Genomic DNA, 14797 nt, shown 5'->3' on the forward strand with positions numbered 1-14797 from the left:
GCAGGAAGTCCCAGAATGAACCAGGAGATACACTGTGTCCATTCAACCAGCTGCATGTAGGCAACCTCTAGCCCTTTCTAATCTATGCATCTGAAGGTTTAAGGTGCTCACCCTGTGGAGAATTCAAAACTGCAACTAGCTCGGCAGGAACATCCAAAGCAGAGAGGTCCTTGAAAAAAGATAAACATGGTGCCATTAATAATAGTGTTGCTTGATTTTAAAATGACAGTTTTGTACATCCTGATATTTTGACAATTAAGAGGGTCAGAACTGGTTCTCATTGAAGAGACCCCGTGGGTGTATGGAAACGTATTCTCCATGGGACATGTATATGCAAATTAGCTTATGTCAGCCAAACAAGACACTCCTCCAAAATAAAAAGTGACCCCTCTGTAGAAAGCTGATTTCAGGTTCTTGCTCTCTACTGATGAGTGGCAAGAACCCCAAAACAGTTGTGAATAGATGGATGTCTCTGGTTACCTGACCCTGACCTAATTGGCATGCTTTTTTTTTGCATGAAGCATTGTCTAAAAACTAAAGGAGTTCTCCCACAAAAAATATTCTACATTTTTCGATCCAGCACCTGGATCCCAATTCTTTTGTAATTGCATGGAATTAAAATTGTGTTATCGCCCTTGAGTTATTTTCTAAAATCTATCTGTATAGCACCACCCGCTGTTTGCTCTTTTTCAAAATTCCCTGTCCTGCTCACTGAGGTAGACATACATGCTACAATTCCATCCTTCAACTGCAACCAGCTAAAGTAGAAAAGACACGCCTACTGAGAAAGTACACGCCCCTAAGCTCCCAGCTTGAAATAAATCTAGCGGAACAATCATAGCAATGAATGAGGATATCTCTGGATCCATGTGTGGTACAGGGCTGGTTCTAGCCTTGTTAGAAAGAGATTGTCACGTACTAGATGATGTATGATTTTCATTTTTAACATTAATCATGAGATAACCCCTTTAAATCTCCATACATTCACTGGGGTACAATATGAAGCGGTAAAGCCGTCTCCTCTACCCCTTTGACTAGCAAAACCTGACTAGTCCTAGGTTCTATAGTCATGCCCAAAATATTATAGACTTTTCAGGTGTAGCTACAATATAGCTAAAGAACAAAAAAAGCAAGCATTATAAAACTTTATATATTTTTTATTGCTTTGTCCAGATCAATAAAGCATATACGATGGGTGTAGCACCCTTATGAGACTGTTAATCTATGCAAAGGTTTACACCATACACCATAAAACACCAATAATTGAGCAATTTTTTCCATAACGTAATGGGTCATTTTTAGACTCATGTTATCTAGTAGGAAAAAAAAAAAGACTTGGCTAATTCATGAGATACAACCCTACAATATGCAACTACATTATTAGGTGTCACACATAGGTTTCTCTTGCTGTTCAAAGTCGTTGTGTTTTGTATTTTTTGGCTGACATTTTTGGAGTGTTTTTAGGCAATAAAAATATGGTTCCAGTTGTTGCATGGGAAATATTAAATGCAGTACAAACATGTTTTTTTGGGAGTGGTGTTTTTTCACCCTTGAGATGAGCTTTTTGTTGGGTTAATGGTGTTTTTTTTATTGCAGCCTGCTGTAGATCTGGTATTTTTTTTCTCATTGCCTGACATTCATTTCCCATAGATCTCCTTAATTTTTTTTTAGCTTTAAAAAAGTATGTGCCATGTGTGTTAGGATGTTTAATGGGGAGTTCTTTGCACCCACACAGGATGTGAGGATGTGAAATTACAGGGGAACACATAGTTTGTTATTAAATACGGTAAATATAAGATATGCAAGAAACACTACTGAAAAAAAAATTAAAAATACCAGGTGGTAATCACTCTATATGGCCAAAATGCTTCAGGAATGCCTAAAAAAAGCTATGAAAAACACTGACCAAGTCAGATGTCTTTTCCTGGCCAAAAAACAAACACAAAACCGCGTTGGATCAGATGTTACTAGAAACCATTTCCTGAATCTCACCTCTGTATGATATCTCATAAAAGAAATGTTTTATCCCACTGCTGACATTTGTGACGGTCATAAACATGGGATCGGTCATAGTTTTCAGGTTAGTTTACACATCTAGACAGCCTGTTACATGTCAGATCATAAGCAAGAACCGGGTTCTTTAACCCCTTCCCGACACATAATGTACTATTACGTCATGGAAGCCAGTGCGTTCACGCATCATGATGTAATACTACGTCATGGTTAACTCCGGTCACCGCGCTGCATCGCGCGGTGACCGGAATAAGATGGCTGCACTAATCGGCAGGCAGCCATCTTAGCTGAGGGCGAGGGGGAGTTTTTCCGTCCCCCTGCGGCCCCGATAGCTGCGATTGGCTGGTTAGTGAAGACCGGCCCATCGCAGCGCCGGCAATGTATGGAGCTAGGTTGAAAGAAGGAAATCCGACACTCAAAATTGATGAAGTTGTAGATTCCTTTATTTGGTCTTGTGATGTATCCGGTACAGAGGTACAGAATGATTAATAACCAGTGATGCCCTTGTCAGTCTACGTGTTTCAAACGACAACGTTCTTATTTATGACTGATTTATGAATCACCCTGTACCACTGTACCTGATATATTGCATGACCAAGTAAAGTAACCTACGACTTCATCAATTTTGAGTGCCGGATTTCCTTCTTTCTACTTACCACAACAAGGCTTCATCCTTTTTATCCGTGCACCTTGTAAGAAAAGGCAGGTGAGCTGGAATCAAATTACCCAAACAATGTATGGAGCTGCTCGGCTAGAGGTGGGATGGGCCAATGTCTCTTCCTAGGTCAGGGACGGGACACCATACACAGGTGTCCCTTCCCAGCGCTGCGAGCCAATGGCAGCGCTATACTACTATTATCAAATCTGTGGTGCTGCTGGTGGCTGGGACGGAGGTGATTGGGGCTTATATCAGCCCATGTCACCTCCGAGGTCAGGGAGGGGACATCAGACACTGATGTCCCCTACCAGCGCTTCGATTGGCTGCAACAACGCTCCAGGCAATGGCAGCGCTATGCAGCGGAAAGAACAGTTGGTTCCTCTCTGCAGGCAGCCATTCTACAAACCGGATTCCAAAAAAGTTGGGACACTAAACAAATTGTGAATAAAAACTGAATGCAATGATGTGGAGATGGCAAATGTCAATATTTAATTTGTAATAGAACGTAGATGACAGATCAAACGTTTAATCCGAGTAAATGTATCATTTTAAAGGAAAAATACGTTGATTCAAATTTTCACGGTGTCAACAAATCCCAAAAAAGTTGGGACAAGTAGCAATAAGAGGCTGGAAAAAGTAAATTTGAGCATAACGAAGAGCTGGAAGACCAATTAACACTAATTAGGTCAATTGGCAACATGATTGGGTATAAAAAGAGCTTCTCAGAGTGGCAGTGTCTCTCAGAAGCCAAGATGGGTAGAGGATCACCCATTCCCACAATGTTGCGCAGAAAGATAGTGGAGCAATATCAGAAAGGTGTTACCCAGCGAAAAATTGCAAAGACTTTGCATCTACCATCATCAACTGTGCATAACATCATCCGAAGATTCAGAGAATCTGGAACAATCTCTGTGCGTAAGGGTCAAGGCCGTAAAACCATACTGGATGCCCGTGATCTCCGGGCCCTTAAACGACACTGCACCACAAACCGGAATGCTACTGTAAAGGAAATCACAGAATGGGCTCAGGAATACTTCCAGAAACCATTGTCAGTGAACACAATCCACCGTGCCATCCGCCGTTGCCAGCTGAAACTGTACAGTGCAAAGAGGAAGCCATTTCTAAGCAAGATCCACAAGCTCAGGCGTTTTCACTGGGCCAGGGATCATTTAAAATGGAGTGTGGCAAAATGGAAGACTGTTCTGTGGTCAGACGAGTCACGATTCAAAGTTCTTTTTGGAAATCTGGGACGCCATGTCATCCGGACCAAAGAGGACAAGGACAACCCAAGTTGTTATCAACGCTCAGTTCAGAAGCCTGCATCTCTGATGGTATGGGGTTGCATGAGTGCGTGTGGCATGGGCAGCTTGCATGTCTGGAAAGGCACCATCAATGCAGAAAAATATATTCAGGTTCTAGAACAACATATGCTCCCATCCAGACGTCATCTCTTTCAGGGAAGACCCTGCATTTTTCAACAAGATAATGCCAGACCACATTCTGCATCAATCACAACATCATGGCTGCGTAGGAGAAGGATCCGGGTACTGAAATGGCCAGTCTGCAGTCCAGATCTTTCACCTATAGAGAACATTTGGCGCATCATAAAGAGGGAGGTGCAACAAAGAAGGCCCAAGATGATTGAACAGTTAGAGGCCTGTATTAGACAAGAATGGGAGAGCATTCCCATTTCTAAACTTGAGAAACTGGTCTCCTCGGTCCCCAGACGTCTGTTGAGTGTTGTAAGAAGAAGGGGAGATGCCACGCAGTGGTGAAAATGGCCTTGTCCCAACTTTTTGGGGATTTGTTGACACCATGAAATTCTGATTCAACATATTTTTCCCTTAAAATTGTACATTTTCTCAGTTTAAACTTTTGTTCCGTGATTTATGTTCTATTCCTAATAAAATATTAGAAGTTGGCACCTCCACATCATTCCATTCAGTTTTTATTTACGATTTGTATAGTGTCCCAACTTTTTTGGAATCCGGTTTGTAGCTTGGTGATTGCTTGCAGAGAGGACTTGTTCCCCACTGTGCTGCTGTTTGTCGGCTGGGACTTGTGGTACTACCACATAAATCAGTGCTTTTCACTACTTTGGACCATCTGGACCAGCTGTAGTGATCTTTAGCTCATCTGCGGCAGTTTCAGATCCCCATATTCCCTGTCCCCTGTCCCTCTTCTGCCCACCCCCACCCCCAGCGGACTCCAGCCTGTCCTTATTTTTATTTTTTTGGGGGGCTTTTCCAGCTCTGCACTACTTTTTCTGTGTGTGAGCTGGGACTGGCAAGTGCTCAAGTGCTAATCAGCACTTGTGTTTTTTCATTGCCAGCTAGCTATATATATATATATATATATATATATATATATGTATATATATATAAAATCATTTAGTGCTAGTTAGTTTTATATATATATATATATATATATATATACACTACGTGCAGAATTATTAGGCAAATGAGTATTTTGACCACATCATCCTCTTTATGCATGTTGTCTTACTCCAAGCTGTATAGGCTCGAAAGCCTACTACCAATTAAGCATATTAGGCGATGTGCATCTCTGTAATGAGAAGGGGTGTGGTCTAATGACATCAACACCCTATATCAGGTGTGCATAATTATTAGGCAACTTCCTTTCCTTTGGCAAAATGGGTCAAAAGAAGGACTTGACAGGCTCAGAAAAGTCAAAAATGAGATATCTTGCAGAGGGATGCAGCACTCTTAAAATTGCAAAGCTTCTGAAGCGTGATCATCGAACAATCAAGCGTTTCATTCAAAATAGTCAACAGGGTCGCAAGAAGCGTGTGGAAAAACCAAGGCGCAAAATAACTGCCCATGAACTGAGAAAAGTCAAGCGTGCAGCTGCCAAGATGCCACTTGCCACCAGTTTGGCCATATTTCAACATCACTGGAGTGCCCAAAAGCACAAGGTGTGCAATACTCAGAGACATGGCCAAGGTAAGAAAGGCTGAAAGACGACCACCACTGAACAAGACACACAAGCTGAAACGTCAAGACTGGGCCAAGAAATATCTCAAGACTGATTTTTCTAAGGTTTTATGGACTGATGAAATGAGAGTGAGCCTTGATGGGCCAGATGGCTGGATTGGTAAAGGGCAGAGAGCTCCAGTCCGACTCAGACGCCAGCAAGGTAGAGGTGGAGTACTGGTTTGGGCTGGTATCATCAAAGATGAGCTTGTGGGGCCTTTTTGGGTTGAGGATGGAGTCAAGCTCAACTCCCAGTCCTACTGCCAGTTTCTGGAAGACACCTTCTTCAAGCAGTGGTACAGGAAGAAGTCTGCAAGGTAAGAAAAACATGATTTTCATGCAGGACAATGCTCCATCACACGCGTCCAAGTACTCCACAACGTGGCTGGCAAGAAAGGGTATAAAAGAAGAAAATCTAATTACATGGCCTCCTTGTTCACCTGATCTGAACCCCATTGAGAACCTGTGGTCCATCATCAAATGTGAGATTTACAAGGAGGGAAAACAGTACACCTCTCTGAACAGTGTCTGGGAGGCTGTGGTTGCTGCTGCACGCAATGTTGATGGTGAACAGATCAAAACACTGACAGAATCCATGGATGGCAGGCTTTTGAGTGTCCTTGCAAAGAAAGGTGGCTATATTGGTCACTGATTTGCTTTTGTTTTGTTTTTGAATGTCAGAAATGTATATTTGTGAATGTTGAGATGTTATATTGGTTTCACTGGTAAAAATAAATAATTGAAATGGGTATATATTTGTTTTTTGTTAAGTTGCCTAATAATTATGCACAGTAATAGTCACCTGCACACACAGATATCCCCCTAAAATAGCTAAAACTAAAAACAAACTAAAAACTACTTCCAAAAATATTCAGCTTTGATATTAATGAGTTTTTTGGGTTCATTGAGAACATGGTTGTTGTTCAATAATAAAATTAATCCTCAAAAATACAACTTGCCTAATAATTCTGCACTCCCTGTATATATATAGATATATATATATATAGATAGATATATAGTTTTCCAAAAAAGAGGCAGCACTCCAATGTAAAGGTGATATTACTGACAGCGTCTGCTCAGGTTTGAGTGCTTTTTTTTAACCTTTTTTTTTTGCCTTTTTTTCTACATTTTTTTTCTTATTCTTTCACTTATCTTTTTCTCTTTTCCTTCTTTCTCTTTTTTTTTTATCGTAAACTTTATTTGAAATTACAAGCCCCCTCACGTGTTAAATCACTACATACACCCCCCTGACACTTTTCATTTTACACACACTAATAAAAATAAAAATGTCCCATCCATCCCAGAGAATGTACTCCACAGAAGAGGCATACGCCATCCTTGCCTCTGAAACAGAGTCTGCAAGTGAGGGAGAAGAGGATGCCACATTCCTCTACTCCATCATCATCGTCATCCGGTGATGAAGGACCCTCAAGGAGACGCCCCAGGAGAGATGAAGTAGCCCCCCACAGTGATCCCCTATGGACCACACCGCCTGAGGATTATGAGCCCCAAATTCCTGTTTGTGGGAAACTCTGGAATTTAGATTGACTGCATGAAGCTTCAAAGAAATAGATTTTTTCAAAATCTTTTTCTCTGACGAATTCATAAATTTGATGGTGACCCAAACAAATTTATATGCCCAGCAGTTTATTGCTCAAAACCCAACATTCCTCATACGCTAGACCCCTAGGTTGGACCCTAGTAAATGCAGCCGACATTATGACATTTTGTGGGATGTTGCTGCATATGGGCCTGGTAAAAAAAAATAAAGAAATGAGACAATATTGGAGTTCAGATGTCTTGTACCACACTCCAATTTACAATTTGGCCATGCCCCGCTCAAGGTTTGAATCCATTTTGAAATTCCTACATTATAATGATAACACACAGTGCCCCCCCACCTTCCCCCCATAATGACCCACAATTTGACAGTCTATTCAAAATAAGACCCTCGTTTACAGAGGTGTTCACACGAGAAAAAGAAACTAGCATAGACGAGTCCCTTGTACATTTTAAAGGAAGGGTTAAATTCCGCTAGTACCTGCCCAGCAAGCGGGCACGGTACGGAATTAAAATGTACAAGCTGTACGAGAGTACCTCTGGGTACACCTACAGGTTCCGGGTTTATGAAGGGAAATATTCCCGGATACAATCCCCTGAATGCCCTTCCCCTGTCCTAGGAGTAACTGGGAAGATCATGTGGGACTTACTGCACCGACTGCTGGATAAGGGAAACCACCTCTATGTGGATAACTATTATACCAGCATACCCCTATTCATGTCCCTAAAAGCCAGAGGTACTGTAGCTTGCGGCCCAGTACGCAAAAATCAGAGAGGCCTCCCTAGATCCCTGGTAGTGCAACTACTCTGAAAAGTAAGGCTCTCTGACATGAGAACATCCTGGCAGTTAAGTACAAGAACAAGCGGGATGTCCTTGTACTGACCACCATTCACACTCACACCAGTTCTCCAGCCCGAGTGTGAGGTTCCACTACCACTGTCAACAAGCCAGACTGCATCCTTGATTACAACAGGCACATGGGAGGGGTTGATCTGTCGGATCAAGTTTTGAAGCCCTACGGTGCAATGCGTAAAACTAAGGTGTGGTACAAAAAGCTGGCCGTATACATTGTACAGATGGCACTGTACAATGCGTACATTTTACATCGAGCTGCAGAACACCACACAAACGTTCCTTCAGTTCCAAGAGGTGGTCATCAAGGCCCTAATTTTCCAAAAACAGGAAGGGGAGGGCCAGAGTATTCCAGGAGGTCATGGTTCCCGTGTTGTACCAGGACAACATTTCCCTGGTGAAGTCCGACAAACAGCAAAGAGGGGCAAGACCCAAAAACGATGTCAGGTTTGTTACAAAATGGGAATATGAAAAGACACCACTTATTTTCTCCTTTAACCCCTTGTGAAAGTGAAAAATTGGGGTCTGCTAGTAATTTTTCATTTTTACAAATGTGTGATTTGAAATGCTTTGTCAAGTATTTCTGTCTTTAGTGAGATACCTGTTTGCCAAAAAGTACCCTTTCTACCACTTAAAATGTTCGTACAGGGGTGCTTTTTCGGAAATGGGTTCACTTTTTGGGGCTGTCCATTGTAAGGCCACCTCAAGGTGTCTTCACATGCGACATAGCTCCCAATTACCATTCCAGTTGTCAATCCACTCTCCAATGCCATATGGTGCTCCTTCCACTCTGAAGCCTGCTGTGCGCCCATACATCATTTTTTGAGCAGATATGGGGTGTTGGGGTATTCGGGGGGAAATGGAGAACAAAATGTGGGGTGCATTTTGTCCTGTTACCCCTTGTGAAAGTGAAAAATGTGGGGAAAAAAATTATATTTTTCATTTTCACAGCCAAGCGTTTCTTAATTCTGTAAAACGCTTGATGGGTCAAAGTGTGCACTACACACCTTGAAATATACCTTGAGGGTTGTCGTTTCCAGAATGGGGTGACTTTTCACTCTTCCGGACAGTGTGAAACAAGGTGTATCTCCGTTATTGGCTATTTGCCCGGATAATGATATCCCTTCAGCAGTAGATCTTTATAAACACCCGCTGATGAAAGATTGCTCCCCGTTCCATATCAACTATTGTATCAGATATTTAAAACAGTACCTAACGCGTCTACCTACGGTAATAGTCCACTCCTCATTTGAGAAGTTAGTTACACAGATTAAAGATCCCACAGGGAAAGTATCCAAACTATATGAGATTTTAATGTCCGCATCTAAAATAGACGGCCCAACCTTTCTTCAACAATGGGAGTTAGACTTACAAATCAAATTTTCAACAGTTGAGAAGAAACTCACTTTGCTCTCCCCGACTAGGGTGTCCAGGTGTGTCAAGGTACAAGAAAACAGTTATAAAGTCCTAACTAGGTGGCATTTTACACCCCAAAGACTCCACCGTATGTTTCCTGCTACTACAAGCCCATTGTGTTGGAGGTGTAATAGGGAAGTGGGTACTCATGCACACATTTGGTGGTCTTGTGACCAAATAGCGCCCTTTTGGGAAGCAGTATGTGGAGTTTTATCAAAAATGAGTGGGATGCATGTCCCTGTGACTCCAAAACTTTGCCTGTTTGGTTTGTACAATGATATAAAGGGTCCAAAGAATATAAGAATTTTGTGTACGGCTTTGCTGGCCTCTGCTAGACTTCTCATTGCGACATGCTGGAAACAACAGGGAATACCTCCAATCCAGAAATGGTTTGTCAAATGTGATCAGATATGTAGACTTGAGCAGATAGTACATTGGGACTCTGGATCCCCACTTAAATTTGAGGCTATTTGGAACCCCTGGAGATCATATAGGCGCTTTACTCTAAATTGATTGCTTTGGATAGGATATTACTAAATATACTTGAATGTCGGCCCTTGCATGAAGGTGAGCAATTTTAAGTTCATATGGATGAGACTTACAAGACACGAGTTTATACCATCTGACTGTCCTTAATATGGCGAGGTCCCAAGGTTATTGGGAATATCTCACGCACCAACTACTTGTTTTACCCCCCCCCCCCTGCTATTTTTCCCTTTATCTTACCTCACCCCGCTTACCTGTGTTTGTCCTCTACTACTTGTTTTGTATGTGGATGTTAACTGAATGTTCTGAATTTACGTGATGACCTATTTCTTATACTTGGATATGTTACCGGAATGTGCAGTATGTCCATTATTTCTGATACGCATTACGACATCTGGTATCTGTGTCTCAGACTTATGTCATTTACATCCGAGTGTCAATGAGTATGTTTTTATTGCTGATAAAACAATAAAAAAAGTTTTGAAACAAACAGAATGGGGTGACTTTTTTTGGGTTTCCATTCTAGGGTTACCTCAGGGTGTGTTCAATTGCAAGATGGCGCCTGTGAATTATTCCGGTGAAATCTGCCTACCAGAAGCCATTTGGTGCTCCTTTCCTACTGACCCCTGTGGTAAGCCCATATAGCAGTATAAAAGCACATATGGGGTATTACTGTAATCTGGAGAAAATGGGCAATAAATTAGGGGGTACATTTTTTCCAGTTCCCCATTTTGAAAGTGAAAAATTTGGGCCTAAAGTCCAATTTTCTGGAAAAAAATTAAAATTTTTCATTTTCACAGCCAATTCCATGATTTACCTTTGAAGACAAAGTTCTCACTACACATCTTGAAATATTCCTTGAGAGGTGTAGTTTAACTTTTTGGGGATTTCCACTCTAGGGGTACCTCAGGGTGTCTTTATATGCATAGCTCTCAAAAGCCAATTCTGCAAAATCTGTCCTCCAAAAGCCCTATGGCGCTACTTCCCTTTTGGACCCTGCCATGCACCCATACATCATTTTATGAGCACATACAGACGTGGACAAAATTGTTGGTACCCTTTGGTCAATGAAAGAAAAAGTCACAATGGTCACAGAAATAACTTTAATCTGACAAAAGTAATAATAAATTAAAATTCTATAAATGTTAACCAATGAAAGTCAGACATTGTTTTTCAACCATGCTTCAACAGAATTATGTAAAAAAATAAACTCATGAAACAGGCATGGACAAAAATGATGGTACCCCTAGAAAACACAGAACATAATGTGACCAAAGGGACATGTTAATTCAAGGTGTGTCCACTAATTAGCATCACAGGTGTCTACAACCTTGTAATCAGCCATTGGGCCTATATATATGGCTCCAGGTAATCACTGTGTTGTTTGGTGATATGGTGTGTACCACACTCGACATGGACCAGAGGAAGCAAAGGAAAGAGCTGTCTCAAGAGATCAGAAAGAAAATTATAGACAAGCATGTTAAAGGTAAAGGCTATAAGACCATCTCCAAGCAACTAGATGTTCCTGTGAGTACAGTTGCACATATTATTCATAAGTTTAAGATCCATGGGACTGTAGCCAACCTCCCTGGACGTGGCCGCAGGAGGAAAATTGATGACAAATCTAAGAGACGGATAATCCGAATGGTAACAAAAGAGCCTAGAAAGACTTCTAAAGAGATTCAAGGTGAACTTCATGCTCAAGGAACATCAGTGTCAGATCGCACCATCCGTCGTTGTTTGAGCCAAAGTGGACTACATGGGAGACGACCAAGGAGGACACCATTGTTGAAAACGAATCATAAAAAAGCAAGACTGGAATATGCCAAACTACATGTTGACAAGCCACAAAGCTTCTGGGAGAATGTCCTGTGGACAGATGAGACAAAAATCGAAGTTTTTGCCAAGGCACATCAGCTGTATGTTCACAGACGAAAAAATGAAGCATATCAAGAAAAGAACACTGTCCCTACTGTGAAACATGGAGGAGGCTCTGTTATGTTCTGGGGCTGCTTTGCTGCGTCTGGCACAGGGTGTCTTGAATCTGTGCAGGGTACAATGAAATCTCAAGACTATCAAGGAATTCTAGAGAGAAATGTACTAGCCAGTGTCAGAAAGCTTGGTCTCAGTCGCAGGTCATGGGTCTTGCAACAGGACAATGACCCAAAACACACCGCTAAAAACACCCAAGAATGGCTAAGAGGAAAAAATTTGACTATTCTAAAGTGGCCTTCTATGAGCCCTGACCTCAATCCTATTGAGCATCTTTGGAAGGAGCTGAAACATGCAGTCTGGAAAAGGCACCCTTCAAACCGGACACAACTGGAGCAGTTTGCTCATGAGGAGTGGGCCAAAATACCTGCTGAGAGGTGCAGATGTCTCATTGACAGTTACAGGAAGCGTTTGATTGCAGTGATTGCCTCAAAAGGTTGCGCAACAAAATATTAAGTTAGGGGTACCATCATTTTTGTCCATGCCTGTTTCATGAGTTTATTTTTTTACATAATTCTGTTGAAGCATGGTTGAAAAACAATGTCTGACTTTCATTGGTTAACATTTATAGAATTTTAATTTATTATTACTTTTGTCAGATTAAAGTTATTTCTGTGACCATTGTGACTTTTTCTTTCATTGACCAAAGGGTACCAACAATTTTGTCCACGTCTGTATGTGCTCAAAATCTGCTCTCCAAAAGCCATATGGTGCTCCTTCCCCTCTGAAGCCTGCTGTGCGCCTATACTTCCGTTTTTGAGCACACATGGGGTGTTTCTGTAAACTCCAGATTCAGGGTAAAAGATTTTGAGTTTTGTTTGGCTGTTAACCCTTAATGTCTTAACAGCCAAATAGATTACAATTTTAAATCTGCTAAAAAAGGTAAAATTTTGAAATTTCATGCCCATTTTCCTTTAGTTCTCGTGGGGCACCTAAATGGTTAGCAAAGTTTGTAAAATCAGTTTTGAATACTTTGATGGGTGTAGTTTCTAAAATGGGGTGATTTATGGGTGGTTTCTAATATGTAAGCCCCAGAAAGTGACTTCATGACTGAACTGTTCCCGAAAAATGTGGGTTTTGGAAATATTGTTAAAAATTTTAAGATTTGCTTCTAAGCCTTCTAACGTCCCAAAAAAATGTAATGTCATTTTCAAAATGATCCAAACATGAAGTAGACATATGGGGAATGTAAAGCTATTACTATTTTTGGAGGTATTAGGCCCCTTTCACATGGGCGAGTTTTCCGCGCGGGTGCAATGCGTGAGGTGAACGCATTGCACTCGCAGTGAATTCGGACCCATTAATTTCTATGGGGCTGTGCACATGAGCAGCGATTTTCATGCATCACTTGTACGTTGTGTGAAAATCGCAGCATGTTCTATATTGTGGTTTTTCACGCAACGCAGGCCCCATAGAAGTGAATGGTGTGCGTGAAAATCGCAAGCATCTACAAGCAAGTGCGGATGAAGTGCGATTTTCACGCACGGTTGCTAGGAGACGATCGGGATAGGGACCCGATCATTATTATTTTCCCTTATAACATGGTTATAAGGGAAAATAATAGCATTCCTAATAGAGAATGCATAGTACAGTAGGGCTGGAGGGGTTAAAAAAAATGAAATAAAAATTTAACTTACCTTAATCCACTTGCTCACGCAGCCAGCTTCTCTTCTGTCTTCATCTTTGCTGTGCACAGGAAAAGGACCTGTGGTGACATCACTATGCTCATCACATGGTCCGTCACATGATCCATCACCATGGTAAAGATCATGTGATGGACCATGTGATGAGCGCAGTGACATCATCAAAGGTCCTATTCCTCAAAGAAAAAGACAGAAGAGATGCCGGCTGCGCGAACAAGTGGATTAAGGTGAGTAAAATTTATAATTTTTTTTAACCCCTCCAGCCCCATTGTACTATGCATTCTGTATTCAGAATGCTATTATTTTCCCTTATAACCATGTTATAAGGGGAAATAATACAATCTACACAACCTTGAACCCAAACCTGAACTTCAATTACGAAGTTCAGGTCTGGGTACCGCATTCAGCAATTGGGTACCGCAATTTGGGTTTGCCGCAATGCACCCGCAACACATCTGGACCCTACCCGGACACGCTTACTGTGACAAAACCAACCTCGCCACAGTGTTTTGGAGGGGGCTGTTTTCCAGCCTCCTGCCCCAGGATTACGGCCCTTTGAGATACTTTTGCTAACTTTTAAACCCCTGAACCTATTCAAGTGAATTTTGGATAGGTTTGTCCCCAAGTTATACTGGTTAAATTGATGTAAGTTATATGTATGGACAATGTAAACTCACAAAGTTGTAACAATTTATAATAAGTGTAACTTGTCAGCTTGGGAGATAGTTGAGTGGATAGACAGAGGGGAGGAATATGCTGGGTGTGTTTCTATTGTCCCATTGTTCTATTGTCCCATTGTGCCATTGTGTGTTTAAATGGTGATGTATGTCCTGTTGTCTCCACATGTGTATTGGCGATTTCCCTTTGTCCTGAGAGATAATTGGATTGCTCCTCGGTTGTCTCCAGGACAGAGAGAAGGAAACCATGATGCATTGTGGGGATGTGTTGTATCTGTCCTGTGTCGCAGTCTTCCTTCTGGTCCCCTAGGGGCGTGTCAACCAGATGGGGACCTGCATAAATACGGGCGGGTAGCCCTCAATAAAGAGTTGCTGTTTTTACATTCAACATAGAGCCTCGTCTCATGTGTGTGGGGATTGCTATACGTGTATACTCTCCTGGCTATTACTACTAGCTCTTGTAAGAGCTGTTCCTGTTCCTGGTTCCTGTGGTGGTATCGGTGTCG

The 14797-nt window shown here is 41.7% G+C and overlaps 1 protein-coding gene across 1 annotated transcript in view; it reads right to left on the reverse strand.

Moving 5' to 3' along the window:
• The window catches only part of MYO15B (myosin XVB), a 129568-nt gene that overhangs the window by 66390 nt on the left and 48381 nt on the right, over window positions 1–14797 (reverse strand). The window contains exon 21 of the mRNA XM_044299466.1: window positions 112–169. Within this exon, the coding sequence (XP_044155401.1) occupies window positions 112–169 (58 nt within the window). The remainder of the gene's footprint in view (window positions 1–111; window positions 170–14797) is intronic.

Source organism: Bufo gargarizans, chromosome 6 (assembly GCF_014858855.1).
Source record: "Bufo gargarizans isolate SCDJY-AF-19 chromosome 6, ASM1485885v1, whole genome shotgun sequence".
Classification (NCBI taxonomy): domain Eukaryota; kingdom Metazoa; phylum Chordata; class Amphibia; order Anura; family Bufonidae; genus Bufo; species Bufo gargarizans.